Source organism: Physeter macrocephalus, chromosome 20 (genome assembly GCF_002837175.3).
Source record: "Physeter macrocephalus isolate SW-GA chromosome 20, ASM283717v5, whole genome shotgun sequence".
Lineage (NCBI taxonomy): Eukaryota > Metazoa > Chordata > Mammalia > Artiodactyla > Physeteridae > Physeter > Physeter macrocephalus.
Genome location: NC_041233.1, coordinates 19,253,317 through 19,274,211, shown reverse-complemented (window position 1 = coordinate 19,274,211; position 20,895 = coordinate 19,253,317). Strand labels below are relative to the sequence as shown.

Here is a 20,895-nt window from a genome sequence, read left to right as displayed (position 1 = left end):
CTTTCCATTAAAAAAAAAATTCTCTTTATAAACAGGAAAATCACATACATGAACAGCTATTGGTAGTATCAATATATGTTACTTGCTTTATACCAAATTCAAGGTCATAATGTTACTATGCTCTCAGAGTTTTACCTAGGGAAAAAAGTTGTTAAGAGGAAAAATAAAGGGAAATTGAATTGTGCTGGGTTAAATGGCTGGAAAGCACTTAAAGGGCTTCCTTTATTTTGCCATTTATTCATGCACAATGGCTTTAGTATTTAAATGTGTTCCTTTTTATTGCTGAATCCATTGAGGCAGTGAACTGTATCTTTGTGGGGCTGCTTGTGTGGTGTAAATGCAGGATTGCCATCCTGGGAATCATAATTAAACCACCATACAGGCATCACCTAGCTGAATGTATTTTGCCACCATACAAGTATTGAGTTGATATCTTTAAATTATTTTACGGCTTCAGGAAATATGCCTCCTCTGTGATGGGACTTTGTTTGGGTCTGAGGAATTGGGAATAATTACTAAGAATAAAGAAAGAAAACATAATCACTTGAGGCACTTTATGGTCAGCAAATTGACTTTCTTGCCCTTGTTATTTAGTAAGAAAAAATAAATTTACAAGCTCTTCACTAATTCCAGTTGTTTTTCCTTGAAATTTTGTCAACAGATTCTAAACCCAAAGAGTAGTTACAGGAAATACAAGAAGAAAACAATAATGATGAGGATAATAAAAATGACAATAATGAAAAACCTAGATAGCTCAGAACCTGTGTGGACTAGTTAAAGCATTGATACTATTGGAGAGTGATGGTTAGATTATCCTGATGAGATCACTTTTACTTCATCAGATGGCTTATGGCCTCAGAAGCCTTTGTGCTTTGGAATACAGTTACGGTGTATTTCGTTCATTCATTGTTAATATTTACTTGGTCTTTCAAACTGCTATGTTTTATACTTGCATAATACTTGATTTTGATCCATGACATTTTCCCAACTTATTCACGTAAGGGGTAGTTGTTGTTTAAGGCTTAAAAATTGATGCATTTAATTGGAGTTTTGTGGGGTGTTCTCTACATTTCTGGGTCTTTTACCCTGTTATCTCTGTGCCCTTCTAAGCCATGGCCTAATTTTGCTTTAACCCAGTTTTTCAGGATCTATATCTGGTTAGGTAATTTGATCTTAAATACTTAGTATTAAAATGTACTAGCCTGCAATTAAATAGTTGCCTCAACAGAAGGTGAGTGGGACACTTTGATCTTTAGTGACTCAAAATTCCAAATTTGCTTGTGTATTACTGTATATGTAATTAATGTCTCATGTGAGAAACCAAGCTTGATATAACTCCAGTAAGGGGGAAAGGTCAGGAATGTGATCCCAATACAGGACATAAATAGTAGTGCTCTTTATGTAGTTGCAAAAATATTATTGTACTGACACATCAACAGAGCAGAGCCAGATATCATGAGCCTGTTTAACAGGCATGTAAACAACAGCACAGGTTCAAAGGATGTTATAATAAAAATGTTAAAAATACTGGTAAACATTTAAAATATATGTAGCATATACTGTAAAAAATATGGACTCTACCAGTCATAATTTTTTTAATGTGTTTGACTTTATTTCCTCTTCTTTAAAATGTAAATAATCATATCCTACCTCAGAGTAGTTACTGAAGTAGATAAGATACATTTACAGAGAATAGCACAGTTTCTGGTATATAATAGATACTTGACAGGTAATTTTTTTCCAGTTCTTTTTTTTTAAAATAAATTTATTTATTTTTGGCTGTGTTGGGTCTATGTTGATGTGCGCAGTCTTTCTCTAGTTGCGGCAAGCGGGGGCTACTCTTTGTTGCAGTGTGCGGGCTTCTTAATGTGATGGCTTCTCTTGTTGAGGAGCATGGGCTCTAGGTGTGCAGGCTTCAGTAGTTGTGGCACGTGGGCTCAGTAGTTGTGGCTCGCAAGCTCTAGAGTGCAGGCTCAGTAGTTGTGGTTCATGGGCTTAGTTGCAGGCTCAGTAGTTGTGGTTCATGGGCTTAGTTGCTCTGCGGCACGTGCAATCTCCCCTGACCAGAGCTTGAACCAGTGTCCCTTGCACTGGCAGGTGGATTCTTAACCACTGCGCCACCAGGGAAGTCCCTCCAGTTTTTTTTTAAAATTGAGGTATAGTTGTATATATATATATTTCCGGGTTATTTTCCATTGTGAGAAAAATTTCCCCCCAAAACATAGGAAGAATTAGGACAAAAATTATCCATTAGGGTGGAGAAATTTTATATGATATAGGCAAACAATGCACCAAAAAACAAGTGTGAAAAAAATATCTGTAGGCATCAAAGTTGAGATTCAGTGAAAAACTGATTTTTTTCTGATTATTTTCCATTATAGGTTATTACAAGATATAGGCTATAGCTCCCTCTGCTACACAGTAAATCCCTGTTGCCTATCCATTTTATGTACAGTATTTTTTGTCTGTTAATCCCATACCCCTAATTTACCCTCCCACACTCCCTTTCCCCTTTGGTAACCTTAAGTTTGTTTTCTATGTCTGTGAATCTGTTTCTATTTTGTACATAGATTCATTTGTATTTTTTTTTGGATTCCACATGTAAGTGATATATTTGTCTTTCTCTGTCTGACTTACCTCACTTAATATGATATTCTCTAGATCCATCCATATTGTTGCAAATGATAATATTTCATTTTTTTATGGCTGAGTAATATTCCACTGTATATATGGAAGCTTTTAAGTTTGATTTTGTCCCATTTGTTTATTTTTGCTTTCATTTATTTTGCCTTGGGAGACTGATCTAAGAAAATATTGCTATGATTTATGTCAGAGAATATTTTGCCTATGTTCTCTTCCAGGAGTTTTATGGTGTCATGTCTTATATTTAGGCCTTTAAACCATGTTGAGTTTATTTTTGTATATGGCGTGAGGGAGTGGTCTAATTTTATTGATTTACATGTAGCTGTTCAGTTTTCCCAGCACCACTTGCTGAAGAGATTGCCTTTTCTCCAATGTATATTCTTGCCTCCTTTGTCATAGATTAATTGGCCATAGGTGTATGGGTTTATTTCTGGGATCTCTATTCTGTTTCATTGATCTATGTGTCTGTTTTTGTGCCAGTACCACACTGTTTTGATTAGTTTAGCTTTGTAGTATTGTCTGAAGTCTGGAAGGGTTATACCTCCAGGTTTGTTCTCTTTCCTCAGAATTGTTTGGCAGTCCTGGGTCTTTTGTGGTTCCATAAAAACTTTAGGATAATTTGTTCTAGTTCTGTGAAAAATGTCATAGGTATTTTGATAGGGATTGCATTAAATCTGTAGATTGCTTTGGATAGTATGGTCATTTTACCAATATTAATTCTTCCCATCCAAGAGCATGGGATATCTTTCCATTTCTTTGCACTGTCTTCAGTTTCCTTTATCAGTGTTTTATAGTTTTCAGCATATAGGTCTTTCACCTCCTTGGTTTAGTTTATTTCCAGGTTTTTTTTTGTTTGTTTTTTATGCAATTTAAACAGGATTATTTTTTACTTTCCTTTTCTGATATTTCATTGTTCGCATGAATAAATGCAACAGATTTCTGTATATTTCTGTATATCCTACTACCTTGCTGAATTCATTTATTAGTTCTAATAGTTTTTGTGTGGAGACGTTAGGGTTCTCTATATAGAGTATCATGACATCTGCAGATAGTGATAGTTTTATCTCTTCCCTTCCAGTTTGGATACCTTTTATTTCTTTTTCTTGTCTGATTGCTGTGGCTAGGACTTACAACACTATGTTGAATAGAAGTGGTGATAGTGGGCATCCTTGTCTTGTTCCTGCATTTAGCAGGAAGGCTGTCAGCTTTTCAACATTGAGTGTTGTGTTGTGCTGTGAGTTTGTTGTAAGTGGCTTTTATTATGTTTAGATATGTTCCCTCTATACCCACTTTGGTGAGAGGTGTTTTTTTTTTTTTAATTGAAGTAGAGTAGGTCTCCTACATACAAACGAGTTCCATTCATAGATGGCATTTGTAAGTCCAATTTGGTCATAAGTCCAACAAAGTTAACCTAGGTGCCCAACTAACACAATCAGCTCTATAGTACTATACTATAATAGGTTTATAATACTTTTCACAAATAATACATAAACACAAAAAATAAAGAAAACATTTTTAATCTTACAGTAGAGTGCCTAGAAAAGTACAATAGTACAGTACAACAGCTGGCACTTCTTAGCAGTACCAGCTACATCACCGCTGCTTTTACACTTGCTTCTGGACATCCTGGGCTTGAAATAAAGACACTGTACTACTGTACTGTATATAGTACTGTACATTAAAGTACACAAAGGCACAACCACTTATAGAGGATGCACGCATATGACAGTGTACGCCAGACACGTGAACTAACTTACATGATTGGACGTGTTCGCATCTTTGAAAGTCCTCAACTTGAAGGATTGTATGTAGGGGACTTACTGTATAGTTGATTTAGAATGTTGTAGTTTTTGGTGTACTTTTTCATACTTTTTTCATTATAGATTATTACAAGCTATCGAATATATTTCCCTGTGCTATACAGTAGGACCTTGTTTATCTATTTTATATATAGTAGTTTGTATCTTCTAATCCCAAACTCCTATTTATCCCCACACCATTCCCCTTTGATAACCATAAGTTTGTTTTCTATCTCTGTGAGTCTGTTTCTGTTTTATAAATGAGTTTATTTGTATCATATTTTAGGTTCCACATATAAGTGATATCATATGATACTTGTCTTCCTCTGTCTGACTTACTTCACTTAGTATGATAATCTCTAGGTCCATACTTGTTGCTGCAAATGGCATTATTTCATTTGTAGTAGTACTCACTGTATGTATATGTGTATATATATATATATATATATATATATATATATACCACCTCTTCTTATCCATTCATCTGTCGATGGACATTTATGTTGCTTCCATGTCTTGGTTATTGTAAATAGTGCTGCTATGAACATTGGGGTGCATATTTCTTTTTGAATTATGGTTTTCTTTGGATATACACCTAGGAGTGTGATTGCTGGGTCAGAAGGTAGCTCTATTTTGTTTTCTAGGAAGCTCAGTACTGTTTTCCATAGTGGCTACACCAACTTCCATTCCCACCAGTAGTGTAGGAGGGTTCCCTTTTCTCCACACCCTGTCCAGCCTTTATTGTTTGTGGACTTTTTAATGATGGCCATTCTGATCAGTGTGAGGTGATACCTCATTGTAGTTTTAATTTACATTTCTCTAATAATTGGCATGTTGAGCATCTTTTTATGTGCCCGTTGGCCATCTGTATGTCTTCTTTGGAGAATGTCTATTTAGGTGTTCTGCCCATTTTTTGATTAGGTTGTTTTTGTTGTTGTTATTGAGTGGTATGCACTGTTTATATATTTTGGAAATTAAGCCTTTGTCGCTCACATTGTTTACAAATATTTTTCCCAGTTCATAGGTTGTCTTTTCATTTTGTTTATGATTTCCTTTGCTGTGCAAAAGCTTTTACGTTTTATTAGGTCACATTTGTTTAGTTTTGCTTTTATTTCTATTGCATTGGGAGTGTCTTTATCATGAATGAATTTTGAATTTTGTCTGATGCCTTTTCTGCATCTATTGAGATGATCATGTGGTTTTTGTCTTTCCTTTTGTTAATATAGTATATCACATTTACTGATTTGTGTATGTTGAACCATCCTTGCAACCCTAGAATGAATACAACCTGGTCATGGTGTATGATCCTTTGTGTGTGTTGTTGGGTTGGGTTTGCTAATATTTTGTTGAGGAATTTTGCATCTGTATTCATCAAATATATTGGCCTGCAGTTTTCTTTCTTTCTTTTTTTTTAAAATAATGTCGTTGTCTGAGTTTGGTGTCAGGGTGATGGTGGCTTCATAGAATGAATTTAGGAGAGTTTCCTCCTCTTCAGTATTTTGGAATAGTTTGAGAAGGATTGGTATAAATTCTTCTTTGTATGTTTAGTAGAATTCCTCAGTGAATCCATCTGGTCCTGAACTTTTGTTTGACTCAATTTTCCATTTACAAATGAAGCAATTCCTGTACATATTTAGTAAGATTCTTTTGTTTTCCATATTCTGTTGATCAATGAAAAACAATAGTTCGAAAACCCTCAACACTCTTGTGAACCTGTAGAAAAGATAATTTCCTAAATAAGACAGCATTTACGCAAACTCCTGCTCATATGTGGGTGGCCGAGCAATCTTTAGAAGTTCGTTTTAGACTGCTATAATTACTCCTCATAATATCTTCCATGATTTTGCCTAATACTGTAGCTACTATTTCAGGTTAGATTTTGATATTTCAAAAACAGATAGGTGGGATAGGTTGCCAAATGGTAATTGACTTTTGATTTTTGGCATTGATAACATTAAGGGATTGTATATGTTTGTGTGCCAGAATTCAAAGCAAAAAGAAAAAGAACAGAGAATGTCGGGCATATCAGCAGTGTGGGATTTAGTTATGAGTATTTGATTTATTCTATATCCTTGCTACTCAAAGTATGTTTCATGGACTTGCTATATCAGTATCACTTGGGAGATTGTTAGTAATGCAAAATTCCAGACTGCAGGTAGACCTAAAGAAACAGAAGCTACACTTTAACAAGATGCACAGGTGATCCTTATGGACACTGAAGTTTGAGAAACAGTGCTCCGGAACACTAAAAACTTAAAATTTTGTTTCGTATGAATTAATGATACTGAGTCACAAGTTAAAAATAACAAGATATGGAGAATATTAATAGACATCATGACAATACTTGTTCCTATAAATGATTGTTGATTTCAAGTACCTTTTTTAACCTCAAGACCAGAACAAATGTAAAGTACACATTTTCAGAAAAGATAATTACTTTACAAGCTAAATGTTAAAGGTTATATATATATATATATAAAATACATAATATAATATGTATATGCAAAATAAAAAATATATATATATAGAAAATAAGATATTTTAAGTCAACATTTGGTATATCAAAGCTATATAGGCAACTGGTGAAATAAAGAGGTAAATGTCTCATCATAATTTATAATTTGTTAGCGTAACATTATCAGCCTTTTAAAATTATTTTACAAAATAGTCCTTTAGAAGTATTGTTATTCTTTCATATGATGTGCCATTTTCCCAGTGAAGTCTTACATATTTGGCAGTTGTACGAGTTAAAAGCGTACCAGATAATTTAGCGGATGAATGAAAAATGTAGTCCACCCATATAGGAATAAACATTGGTAAGATAGTATTTTCCACAGAGTACTGCTTACTCAAATAAGAAAATATTAATTGTAATAAGGGCCATTCAGCCTCAATATTCTTATAAAATATCTAATATCTTTATAAATATGAGCAATTAATTCATTCACTTATTCAATAATAATTATTGCAGATTATAAGTGTCAGGCATATACTAAGTGCTGGGGAGAGTGGTAAACAAAAGTGGCTCAGTCCTTTGCCCTCCTGTTATTTCCAGTCTATTAATTGGGGGAGATGGACATTAATCAATTAATGACAAAAAAAGAATTTATAATTACAAGCTGCAATAAGCATCTCTAATTGTTTTGAGTCTGGGAAGGCTTTGTGGCAGAAGCAGCATTGGAACTGAGATCTCAAGGATGAGCAGGAAATACCCACGATCTGAATACAGGAGGTGAGTGTGGGAAGAGAATTCTGAGTTTAGAAAACAGCATGAACAGAGCCCTGTGGAGAGGGAGGGAATGACATGTTTAAGAATCTGGAAAGCCATAATGGTTGGCACATAAATAGTAAAGAGGTGGCCTGAGACAGAGCTGGAGAGATGGTTAGGCAGAAGCCAAATCACGGCCTTAGGATATAAGATTTTAGGACCTTTAGGATGTAAGGATTTGGGTCCCTGTTAGAAAACTTTTAAAGGGAAACCAGTGATGGGCTTTAAAGTGGGAGATGTGACACTAAGGGAATTTCTAATCATTTATTTATTTCAGAATCACACTGACTGCGGATTAGAGAATGCATTGGCTCAGAGGCTGGGAGGGTGAAAGTTACAGGTAGACCAGTTAGAGAGTGACAACAGTAGTACAAGCAATAAAGGATTATGGTAGTGGTGGTGGTTAGGAATGAGTGGATTCCAGCAGTATTAATAAAAGGCCTTGATGAGCTATTGGCAGGAGTAGGAGGCGCTGGGGTGGTATCTGCATTTCCAGTGCGTGGCCCTTCATGGCTGGTGATGAAGAGATCCAAGTTTGGGTGGAAAGGTCAGGAGTTTTGGACATGAAGACGTTCTTTGGTTCAAATTTTATTAAGACGATAAAATTATTTGATTAGGATGACCAATCTTATAACTTAAGGTGAGAATAACATATATTTAATTGTACAATAAGTATGGTATATCACAAAATATGTAAATTTTCCAGTGGTTCTTTGATATTCAACTCATATCCCTCCACTGCAGGAATGCAAAGGAATTAACTTATGTTCTGTATGAAATTGTGTCCTTCTTTCATTGCCCGATGGTCCTCTTTTGTGCCTCATACTGCTCTTGTCAAACATATTCTTTGCTGCGGTATTGCTCTTTTGTACATGGGTTCTTCTCAGTTAATATTTGCTAACCTAATAACTTAAGGTACATTTCTAGAAACAAGTGTTTAGCAATATGGGAGAAAAGTAACATAGCAATTAAAACCTCAGGAGTCAGACACACCTGTGTCCTAAGTCTGAGTCTATCACATTGTAGCTCTGTGTTCATGAGGAACAGTTTGCTCCTCTCAGCCTCAGTTTGCTTATGCCAAAAACAGACTGTAATTACTTAGTAGGGTCATTGAGAGGATTCAATAAAATAATGTCTGTAGATCCAGCGGTTGGTACATTACAAGTAAACTATTAATATTTGTCATTATCATTGTTACATTATTGGTATTATTTAGCCTTTGGTTCTCTTCCATGTACTCTGCAAAATATTGGTCGTGGCTCTACTTCTTAATTCAGAAGTAGTATTTTTGTCTCTTAGCTCTCTTTCTCTTTAACTTGACTATTTCTGGCCTGTAGAGTGTTGGAGGTCGGGGTAGGGAACATTCTTTTGGGTAGAGACACCTCCTAATTGAGGCACAATGCTTATAAAGAGTCCCCGGTATGCTTTGTGATTGCTGTGTATCAGTTTAAATTTTTCTCCTTCACCTCTTGGCAGCAAATGCTGCCAAGCTAACATTCAGCATCTTGCCCCTACAGAGAGCACTGATGACTTAAATACGTAGATACTTTCATACCGATAAGCAATAGCTCCCGGCTGCTGCTCCTGGTCGCTAAGTGCCCCCTGCCCATGCTGAAGTGCTTGTGGTCATGCACTCCTGCTTGTCACGTATCTTGAACAGCACCAGCCTACCCCCACCCACATTCATGGTGAACTGCTTCATGCACTTTATTAGCTTAGATCAATACAGAAAACATTCTGTTTCATTACAGTACCAAGAATCCACAAGAATTTTTATTCTTCCATAAGTTCAGTATAAAAAAATTAAAATCTTGTTTAAATGGGTTGCTTATATTGATTTAGCAGGAGTAATAGTAAATTTTCATGAATTTAGATGCCACTCACCTATAAATCTTGGCTTTAGTTTGTTGTCATAAGAACAAAGCATTTAAATAGAGCAAAAATGGTGTTTTAGTTATAAAATGGTAGAAGAAATTTTTTTCACATACTCGTAACAAGTAACATACTTATTATTTATAAATTATCCCACTGAACTAAAAGTGTGCTTATTACATGATTCTTACCTATTTAATAAAGTGGCAAAAATATCCTTCAAGTCATAGCCCAGTTTCAACAGTATGTATCTGTAGTTATCCTCGATCACATACTTCCATATCTTTAAAATTGTTGTGTAATCAAGATTCACACTCAATTGACTGACATCTCCTTATAATCAGGTGCAGGAAAGTCAAGTTTTATTCATTTTTTAATATATGAGTGTGTGTGAGAGAGTGACCCAGGTAAATTATGTAAGCTCTTTCCTTTAGTGCTTGCTACGGTGGTTCTTTAAATGCAATACTTGTGCTTCTCTGTATTTTTTGTTAACCTGTAATGTTCTTGCTGCATAGTGTTAAATCTGTATTTTATGCCCCATGATTTCTAGCTAGTTCATTTAGTTCTGTTTCCTGAGGTTGATGGAAGGAGGAGTTAATATGCTTGGCTTTCTAATGGGAGACATCGAGAAACATCATGCCTGTCTCGAACGTTACTGGCTCCCTAAGCCACACTGCAAGAAATATTACAGGCAACAGATAGCTTCATTTTCAATTTAGACACCCATTATTTGCTGTTTACAGGCCATTCCTAATTCTGCGTCCAGAATTTATGGTTTGTTCTGGCGATTATCATCACAGCAATCTCCTGCAACTCAGCTGTGTTCATCGGGAGATTTGCAGTGCTATATCAGTCTTCCCTGATGTCTGGAACTGATATATAGCACTGCGTCCAAATCACCCCAGTTCAGAGAGGCCTGGTTTATGATTCCCCACATGTCCGTCTCTACTACTGGGTAGGCCAGTTTGCACAGTCTCAGTGAGGAGGAAAGTTGACCCTTGGGAAAGAGAGCAGTGGTCATTAAATAAATAAAAACCTAATATTTAAGACTCTGAACGCCCCCTGAACCAAAATAGATGATATCATTTATTAAGTTAAATTTACTGAGTTTTGTTCAGGGCTAAATAATAATGAAGCCAAGGTATTACCTAGTTTTGCCTTGCAAACTTAAGAGGAAGAGTGATGTATAAATCTCCTGAAGAGATGGTAAAATAGCGGCAGTAACCTCTTTGGGTTCATAAGCACATTTCAAATGGTTATTTTATAGCTTCCCTTTTGAATATACAGTATCTAGTTTTGCCTCTCAGATATGCGGGTGTTTTCTAGACTCTGTTTGATAACATTAATTAAAGCTTACTGAAGGACCTTGAAACCTCTGTGCCTTGATAGTCTGCAGAAGAATCACTCACTAAATCTGCATATTTGAGAAGACGTGGTAGCACAAGTATCTGTTACACATGCCATTGGCCGAATGATATTTCATTTCATTTTAAATGTTGCTGATCAGATTGAGAATGAGAATATCTTTTGCCACTAGTGCCCACCTCCTTTTGTGCTTTTGCTGTGGCCTGTCACTTGCCCCTCCTCCCTTGCAGGAGAACTAGACCTAACAAAACTAGACAAGGGACTGGGCTTGGTCATAAAAGGGCTTCCTATTCCTTTTTCTGTAAACTAAGGCTGTTCAGCACTTCCCTGAGAATTTACCTTCTGCCGTGGAGGAGTGAGAAGGCAGAGAAACAGAGAGAAAAACTCTTTCCAGATAGGGCTGTGAATGAGTCTTCCCTAGCTTGTGTACGAAGAAGGCTGCCTGACAGAAGCTGTGTCTTCAGGAGACAAACACAGTCATCTTATAGCAACCCCTCAGAATAGCAACCAGAAAATAAATACCCCAACCTTACTCTTCTCTCATCTTCCTGTGCCTCCTACTGACCAAACCCACCTGAAGGCAGGGAACAAGGGAACATCTTTATAAAATCTGGGCTTAGAGTGTGATGAAAAATGGTAGTGAGTGGATCTGGAGGGGCAAATGGAAAAAAATCTGGCACCAGTGATTTCACGAGTTCCTTGAAGGTCCCTATTTCACCTGCAATCCACTTGATGTGAGTGATACTTCTCCTGCAGCTGCCTTCTTATTCTTAAATCCAGTCATTGATATAACTTAGCTTTATTTACTGATGGAGGAGATGATCTTGAACAAAAACCAAGTTGACCCCAGACCAGCTTTCTTTGGCAAGAGGTTCACATCTGGACCACAGAAAATGTTCACACATTAGAATTCAGTCACCTCTTCTGTCTATTCATCAGCAACTAGCCAACCACCTCTTAGCATGTAGATTTCTCAGGAGAGAGTTTACATTTGCCCACTGAATCTCAGCTGCCAGGGACTCATATTACACTTTCTAAATGGTCCCTTTTAGACTTGTGTGAATGAGGATGTAGGGGGAGGATGGGAATCTCAGATTAGCTTTGTCCATATAAATCCTCTCTTAAAAATCTTCCTCAGTCTCCACACATTTTGACCTTTATACCTTCGTTATATATGTGAGGTTAATTATTTCTTTTGAAAATCATTATCTTGGTCTGGTACCTCAGTGTGAAATGCCGTATGTATATTTTAAATGTAATAGAGAAGAATGGAAAATTTCATATACTGGGTAGGGTCTGGGAGTGAGTGCATGGGAGGGACAGAATATTTTCAAGCAGGAGCCATTGGTGCCTTTTAAATTACACCACATCGATGAGTAGTTATTCTGACTGCACATAAATTAGATCTTGTTTGAGACTTTTTTCTGTTAAAGATATATGCACAAATCAAATTTCATAAAAAAATAATATCTTTTCTATAGGCTAAGCAGACCTGAAATAAAAGAATATGCCTATTATCTTTTATTTATAAGGAAATTTTAATTGTGAAGAAAATTATTACCTGCTAACATTAATTTTAAAGAAAAAGAATTTTATAGGCTAAGTTTCTTCAGAGTGGAACCTTTCTTTAACTTTCCTCCATGCTGCAGAATATGAAACTCTTTGAATTATGAGCCTTGAAAGTGCTAATTGAAGACAGCAATGATAGAAAGTATTTACTTTAATCAATAAAAAATAAATCCATTGTACTCTTATTTTATAGTGTTAAAAATAAACATGTCTGAAAGACGCAGATTACAATTGATGGTAAAAGTGAAAACAGTAATCAAAATGGTGGAAATCTATGTGGTCTAGATTTCGTATGTATGGGCAATAGAAAAAATTAGACTGTAACTCAAACTCTGTAAAGCTCACTGTTGGCTGAAGTTTGACATATTGAGTATAATTAAACTATGAAAACCTGGCTTAGGAAACAAAAGGAGTGGGAATTACTTAAGAAACTGTAGGAATGACACGATAAAATTTTAATGAGATCAGTATTGTTCTAATACTCTACCTCCCAAAGCATTGTATAGACAGAAAAATTACTAGAGAACAGTGGTTCTGTTTAAAAGATGGAAAATAATTTATTTGGTCTGTGTGTATAATGCTGTATCATTGCATATTAGACTCTGGTAGTGGTTTTGAATGTCATAAAAAAAGCTTTTGCCATAAGAACTCAAGGTATAATTGACAACACAAAATATTGCATTCTTCCACTTCCTTACAGCCACTCTTATTTAACATCACAGTTGTTTTCTTCATGGATAAGCACTGTAATGAAGCTGGTGTTGGGTCAGGCATCACAAAATCAAAAGGATGTCTAGAATGAGCCATATCTCCTTCTGAAATATGCTAGCAACCTCTGACAGTGACTCAGTAAAGGGATTTTGGAAATTGAAATGTCAGTAAAGACATAATACACAATTTAACCATTAACTGAATTTAGAGGATTTGTGAACTTTGGCCTAGATATCTATATTTTGTCTACATTGACTGTCCTGAAGATTATACTATTTTCAAGGGGTCCATGTCCTGTGTAACAAGATGTACAATCTTTTAGATGAAAATAGGCAAATCTTTTTCAGATAGATCTCTATCATGTTTCATATGTTAATTCATTCATCAGTTCAATCATTTTTTTATTCATTTAAAGCATCTATTATGGCCAAGCACTGGAAATATAGCAGTGAATAAAATAGTTTATGCTCTTTACCCTCAGTGCTCTAACAGACAATTATTTTTATTGCTAATAATAAATATAATTTATTAAATGTCAGTTATAAGACAGTTACGGCCCTACATGTTTTATGTACATTATCTCATTTAATTCTCACAACAACCCCTAAAGCAAGTATTGTCATCCTTATTCTATAGAAGAGGAGACTGAAGCTTAGCTTACATAGCTGGTATTTGGTCACCTTGTTAATAAGTCTTGGAACTAAGATTTGAAGAATATCTATCTGATTCCACTATTATACCAACTTTTAAAAGCAGTTTAATACAAATGCTATTTTTAATGCAATGCAATTGATATAAAAAGTCCTGAACAAGCTGAGAAAATAGGTCCAGTTTCAAAAGCACAGAAATTATTTCAAGCTGTTTATATGTCAGCAGCACAGCTAACTGATTTAGTCAATTTTGATTGTGAGATTAGGCAGATTCCTTATTTCATTGTTTTAAACCATTAATTTGCAAAGCTTTATTTTTATTTAAACAGTTAGAAACAAAACACATGCACATACACACACAACCTGTGAGACTGACAGAAGGTTTTCTGTTATTCTGCTATGTCAAATAAAAATGTTATGTTACCATTAAATAACCAAGCCATCACTTTATAAAAGAAATGACAAAAATTTTAACATAAAAGATGGAATTATGGTTAAATACCTTGATTATCTGTATTTTGTATTTTCACTGCATGAACCTGAGACATGCATTTAGGTACCTTTAATGTATACAATATCCTTGGATTCTACTCTGAACTTAAGTAAAACCTTCAATTTTGAACATACTCCTTTTATTTAGTAGTAACCGTAGTGTGATTTATAGGAATAGTCACTGACCTAGGAGCTGGCAAGATCTGAAACCCATTAGAGCAGGGGTCACAGCAAATTTAGGTTAATGCTGAATCACTGAAATTAATAAACTCTATCTTTTCAATTTCCTTTTATTAAGAACAGTGTCAGTTCCAGAGTTTGCTGGGCTTGAGTGGAGGACAATAAACTCTAGCAGCAAGAGAGGAAAAATGGGAGGCAGGGATTGAGACAAGTTATCACAAAACAGCTTGAAGTGAGAACAGTGAGTGAAAGGACCAGTGATTTTCCGGAAAAAAAAGTATCAGGTTACTCCTGACTCTTCCAGTCACTTTCACTTCCAGTCACTTTCAAAGTTACCTGTTGGTCACTGGAGTGGATCTTTGCCTCTGCGCTTGCACATATGTATGACTGATTTTCCATGGCAACATCGTTAAAGGAGAAGGCCATGGTTTATATCCATCTCTGAGATTCAAAGGAGGTGAGGAACATCACCAGTAAAACAATTTGAATGTTATTGCAGTGCAAACCCACAGATGTTTCTGTCATGCTTGGGGTATATCTGTTGAAATCATGGGATATGGCATAGGCATCTCTGGTCTGAGAACACATGCACCAGGCTGCAGTGTCATGTTCTCAGTGCTTGACTAGACACTTACTAGACCATATATCAACAGAGAACTCTAGCACCTCTTGTTCTAAGAGCTGGGAGGGACTCTGGAGATCATTTAGTCTCATGGCCTTCTTTTACAGATGAGAAGAATCAGGACAAGAGAGGGGGTTCAACTTAGTTAAGGTCACACAGGTTGCTTATTTCAAAACTCTCATTTTCTGATCCACGTATTAGTTTCATCCTCACACCAAGTTTATGTTGTACCTTCTTGTAAGGAGTAATGGTAATAGTCTTTGAACAAAAACACTGATTGAATAAAATATTTGACAGCTAACAGGATGATTGTTAATTACTTTAAAAAAAGATAAATAATAATTTTTGTTAATAAAACTATTTGATTATTATTTACTATAATAAAAATGTGGTTAACTCTTTTTCTATCTATGTATTTCAGCCACAGCCATTAACTGAGTGCCAAACACTGAGTAGATACTAAGATTACAGACTTGGCAATTTAAAAGATGAGTCACAGTGTAAATACAAGATGACAAGAAGTTTCACAGGTACTATAATTAAAATATGTGGAGAAATTAGTGGAAAATCAGATGAGAGGGGTTTTTATTTTTATGTCTTTTTTTTTTTTTATTGTGCAGTTTAGATTGAGGAGAGTCAGAAAAGATGACTGGGGCGCTTGGACTGAGTTTGAGTTATGAATTAAGAAATTTCCTTTTGAAAGAGAAGTGATTAGGGCATTCCAGGATAAAGGTTTAGTGTTTTGAAAAGCATAGGGAATCAGCTGGCTGGTGTAGTTGAGGAAATGCAAGTGTTAGTAACAATGGTGCCATTCTTTTTTTTTTTTTTTTTTTTGAGATGTTGGGGGTAGGAGTTTATTAATTTATTTTATTTTTGCTGTGTTGGGTCTTCGTTTCTGTGCGAGGGCTTTCTCTAGTTGTGGCAAGTGGGGGCCGCTCTTCATCGCGGTGCTCGGGCCTCTCACTGTCGTGGCCTCTCTTGTTGCGGAGCACAGGCTCCAGATGAGCAGGCTCAGTAGTTGTGGCTCACAGGCCTACTTGCTCCGCGGCATGTGGGATCCTCCCAGGCCAGGGCTCGAACCCCTGTCCCCTGCATTAGCAGGCAGATTCTCAACCACTGCACCACCAGGGAAGCCCCAATGGTGCCATTCTGGATAAGTACAGTAATAACTGCTGACATGTCTTGAGCCCTTACCATTTGCTATAACTTGTACATCCTTCATCTCTTTATTCCTTACAGTAACCCTATGATATAATTGCTATATTATCTTCATTTTATTGGTAAGGAAACTAAAACTTTGCGAGATTAATTGTCCAATGACACAAAGCCATCAAGCCACAGATTCAAACAATTTTAACTGACTCCACAAACTTCTATGCTACTCTGCTCATTATTTTTAAGATATAAATTTATATAAAACATTAATTTGGGTTTAAGTTACTGCTCATTCAAGTATGGTAGTTAAAGTATGAGATTAGACTCAGTTCAGTTTGATCCTACCACTTACTATGTTTCCTCTTAGGGTAAGTATATAAACTTACTGAGCTTCAGTGTCTTCATGTGCAAATGTGTGAAGAGTTATGGTGAATGGCATTTGAGGGGATACCGGTAAAATACTTAGCTGTGGCAGACTTTTGACAAAGTTGGTTCCCACTCACTGACTTCCAGTTCCACCCCAGCAGGCAGCTACTTGGGGTGGCATTGTACTTTCCCAAACGATATGAAAGTTCAAGACACTTGAAATCTTCAACCTATTTCCCCTGATAGCTAAGTCATTCTGTTCTTATAAAGTTATTTTTAAAAACCTTATTTCAAATCTCAGAGTTAATTTTTTGTTTTAATTTCATTTTCATAGCACAAACCTTGATTCAGAAAGATTTTTTAGGATACCATGTTAAGAAGTTTTCCTGACATGCCACTCAGTACAGTGGCAGTCTAGAAGATAATTCATTTTTCATTTATGTTCATCTATTTGTATGTCTTTCATGCCTGAAAAATGTGGACTAGAATCTGTGCCTCTGCTACGTGTTAAACATAAAATATTTTTAAAGCTATTTCTGTAGAGAGGAGCTAATTTAAGGGCATCATAATTCATATTTACCATGAAATAAAGATTTTCCATTTAAAAGGAAATGTGTCATTTTAAAAGGTTGAATAAAATGGCACACATTTAAAAAACAAAACCAAAAAGAAAACATAATGAAATAACAACAAAAACATTTTTGTTCTTGCTTTTTAATCTCCATACAGAGCTCCTCTCTGCACTGATAACATTTTCTTTTGACTGTGAATTAGATAAATTTTCATTTGCTTTAAACCTCATCCCTTAGTATTTGAGACTTTCTAGTTTTTGTAAGGTCAGCATCGTGGCCTTCCTAGTTCAAAAGTCTTCTTTTATTTGTACCAATGAAGATTTATATTATGCATGAATGTTTCCAACACATTTTTAACAGCTGTTTATGCAAGATATTGTACAATAAAAGTAACAGATTATTCTATAATTTTTAAAAGAGAACATGGCCCTTTCATGGAATATGAGTTAGAAATATGGGAACAATTTGGGGCAAATCTTCATTTTATGGGTGTGAAAAATAAGGTCTAGAAATGTTATGAGATTTGCCAAAGATTTGCCAAAGATTATCCAATCTTTCTTTCCTCTATTTATTCAACAAATAACTTCTGAGCTCCTACTATGTGCAAAGCACTGTGCTGGATGCTATGAGGGATAAATTACATGTGCAAAGCTTCTCTCCCTCAAGGACTGTAAAGTCTAGTGAGAGAGATTGTTCTGTCTTCTTCACCCGCCAGCATCTGTCAGTGTCATCCTACCCAGATTACTCATTCAGAGTCCTTAAGTCTATTATCTTCATCCTGACTGATGCTGAAAACTCAGCCTCTGTGCACCAGTGCTGAATCGAATCTTGGAGACAGAGTTTTGGGTGGAGTAGAAATGAATAGCTTTATTGCTTTTCCAGGCAAAGGGGGCCACAGTGGGCTCGTGCCTCTCAAAACCGTGTGTCCCAACCCGGCGGGATTTGGTGAGGAAGTTTATAGCAATGGTTCAAGGGCAGAGTTGCTGATAATGATCAGGGTGTGTGCAGGGCCTGCACTCCTTTTATCTGGCCTCACATGGTCTCCTAATGAGCTTCTCTGGTTCCTTTAATCTGGCCTCAGGTGGTCTCCTGATGAGTTTCTCTAGGTTATCAAGCTGTGACCTTCTCTGTGGAACATCTTCCCTTTGGTAGGGGTTTTAGTTCTGCAGAGGAGCTGAAAGATATTATGTGTATCCCTTGAGAGGGAACCAGGACCCTGCCCCAAGGCTGCACTATTGTTTCTTGACTGCTCCTCCCTTGTCTCCACATCACATCCCTTCCCTGATTAGCAACTGTTTGAATCTGCCCTTGGGAAATCAGGGAAGCTCATGGAGGCTGGAATCTATTCCCTACAAACAAGAAACAGGGGACACAGAAAGGCTTCTGTACCCAGGAGCCCCACAGGGTCCTGCTTGGTTTCATGACTGCCATTGCATGAACTTTCACACTTTTCATCTCTCCTGTGGACTGTTACTGGAACTGTCTAACTCTTTGGCATGTCTCTGTTCTTAATCTCCTCAAATACATTGTGCAGACTCCAGCCAGAGTGATGTGTTTGAAATAAAGATCTGTCTGTCACTCACCTGTTGTGAGTTCCCAAGGTGTGATTGTATAGCCTAGAAAATAAAAGATCCATTAAGGTATCTCATTGATGTTTGATGAGTAAATATGGGAATAGATCCTGTGGGGCCTTGAACACTATGATCAAGAGTTTGTTCTTAATTCTGTTAGCAATGGGAATAGAGTGAAGATTTTCAGAACAAAAAAGGGACAGAATTAGATTTCGATTTTCTTTACTAAACATCTTGAGGGTTGGGATTTTGTTTGTTTCTTGCTCATTATTTTATTCTCAAATAAAAGGTGACTTATGTAAAAGTAGGAACTCATTATACATTTGAATAAACAAAGATATGTTTTAAAACAGTGCTGTTTAATACATCTTTCTGAGATAAGTATTCTGTATCTGTGCTGTACAGTACGGTAGCCACTAGACACATGTGGCTATTGCTCACTTTAAATTAAGAAACTGAGAAATTGAATTTTTAATGCTATTTAATTTTAATTAATTTACATTTAAATTTGAATAGCCACATATGACTGGTAGCTATCATATTGGACAGCCCAGTATTAGAAAGTTCTCCAGCAGGGTCCCAACAGGAAACAGATGGAACACTCAAATTCAGATAACTCAAGAAGAGTTTATTTATAAAGTGACTTTTTCCAAATGTGTGGGCAGCTTTAGGGAACCACATGAGAGAGTGCCGTTAACTGTTATAGTTATATGGGAGCAATGGTGAGGCAGAATTCATGGAAAGACTCATAGTTAAGATTTTAAGTCTAGATCACATTGGGACAGTTTTTATAATATTCAATAATAATTTTAATGAGATTTCATTGAATGAAGTCTATACTCAGAACTGTTCTTTTCAATATAGCCTTTCCTGGCAGTTGATTTACTGATGAAGAATGTGATTGCTTTCCCTATACAGTGCTGATCTGTACCGTGTATTCTGAGATTTTTTGCCCCTGCCCTTTGCTGTAAGTGGTACCTTTTCCATTAGCAGGGCTATGCTGACCTAATGATGGCTTCTGTTAAGGCTTCCTTTGAGGAGCATCTTCTCTTCTGAGCAAATGTAGGCAAGCTCTGACTGTTATCTGTGGTTATGTTTTAATATCCTGCCCTTTTTGTCCCTTACCTCATCAGCACACAGAATTCACCTTCAGTCCTAGCTCATTGCTTGATGATTTGTTAAGGCTTTGAAAACAGAAGGAATGAGGGCTTTTAAGCAGGATGGGGCTATTTCTCCTTGCTTTATTTATTTTTATGCCATGCAAAAGTAATAAAAAGGCATGAAATGGCTTGACTGAGCCAAATACATCTGGATAAATAGAACAAGGACCCAGTAAAAATCTGGGGGTGAAAAAAAAAGAAAGGTGGGGGGGAGGCGGAGAGGCAGGGAAGAGAAAAGGGAAAACTGTATACTTCTTGAAATGATAGTGACTTGCTTTTATTACCTGGAGAACAAAATGTCTTTGACCCAATGAAACCTTTTAAACTAAGGTGAAGCTCTGCGTAGAAATTAGGAAATCATCTTTATAGTCCTTATTTAATCTCTTCATGCTGTCACCCCCTGTCATCCTTTATTAAAGTTTTCTATGCCATTGCTGTTAGCTCGGCGAAGGTTGACATCTTTTAGTTGTTCTGTTGAATCACATCACAGAAACTATTGAGTTTTTACGACCAACGCAACAGAAGTCTTTCATATTATTCCTGATGCTTTGTGTGTGTTGGGGGTGGGAAGTGTCTCTTTGTCTGTCCTACTCCTGCCTCCTTTTGACTATCTCTGCTTTTGTGAAGTGGAAAGAGAACCAAGAGCTACCATTGCCTTAAACTGGAGAATAAGGGATAGATTCTTTAGGTAAAATGAGAACCTGTCTTACAGCCCGTTGTGTATCGGTGGCAATCTGAGTAATTGCTACCATTGCTTTATTACTCTGACATTCAGAATTTATTTATTTATTTATTTTTTTTGCGGTATGCAGGCCTTTCACTGCTGTGGCCTCTCCCGTTGCGGAGCACAGGCTCCGGACGCGCAGGCTCAGCGGCCATGGCTCACGGGCCCAGCCGCTC

At 36.4% G+C, this 20,895-nt stretch overlaps 1 protein-coding gene across 11 annotated transcripts in view; it reads left to right on the top strand.

The window, feature by feature from the left end:
* The window catches only part of CTNNA3 (catenin alpha 3), a 1,750,900-nt gene that overhangs the window by 934,832 nt on the left and 795,173 nt on the right, over positions 1-20,895 (top strand). Inside the window, exon 10 of one of the 11 annotated variants that reach the window (XM_055081014.1) lies at positions 15,593-15,654. The exons of 9 other annotated variants lie outside the window; for them this stretch is intronic. In XM_055081014.1, coding sequence (XP_054936989.1) covers positions 15,593-15,634 — 42 coding nt within the window. In that variant the 3' untranslated portion in view covers positions 15,635-15,654. Of the gene's footprint in view, positions 1-15,592; positions 15,702-20,895 lie in introns of those variants that run through there. One more of the 11 variants, XM_028481841.2, reaches the window with a different exon arrangement.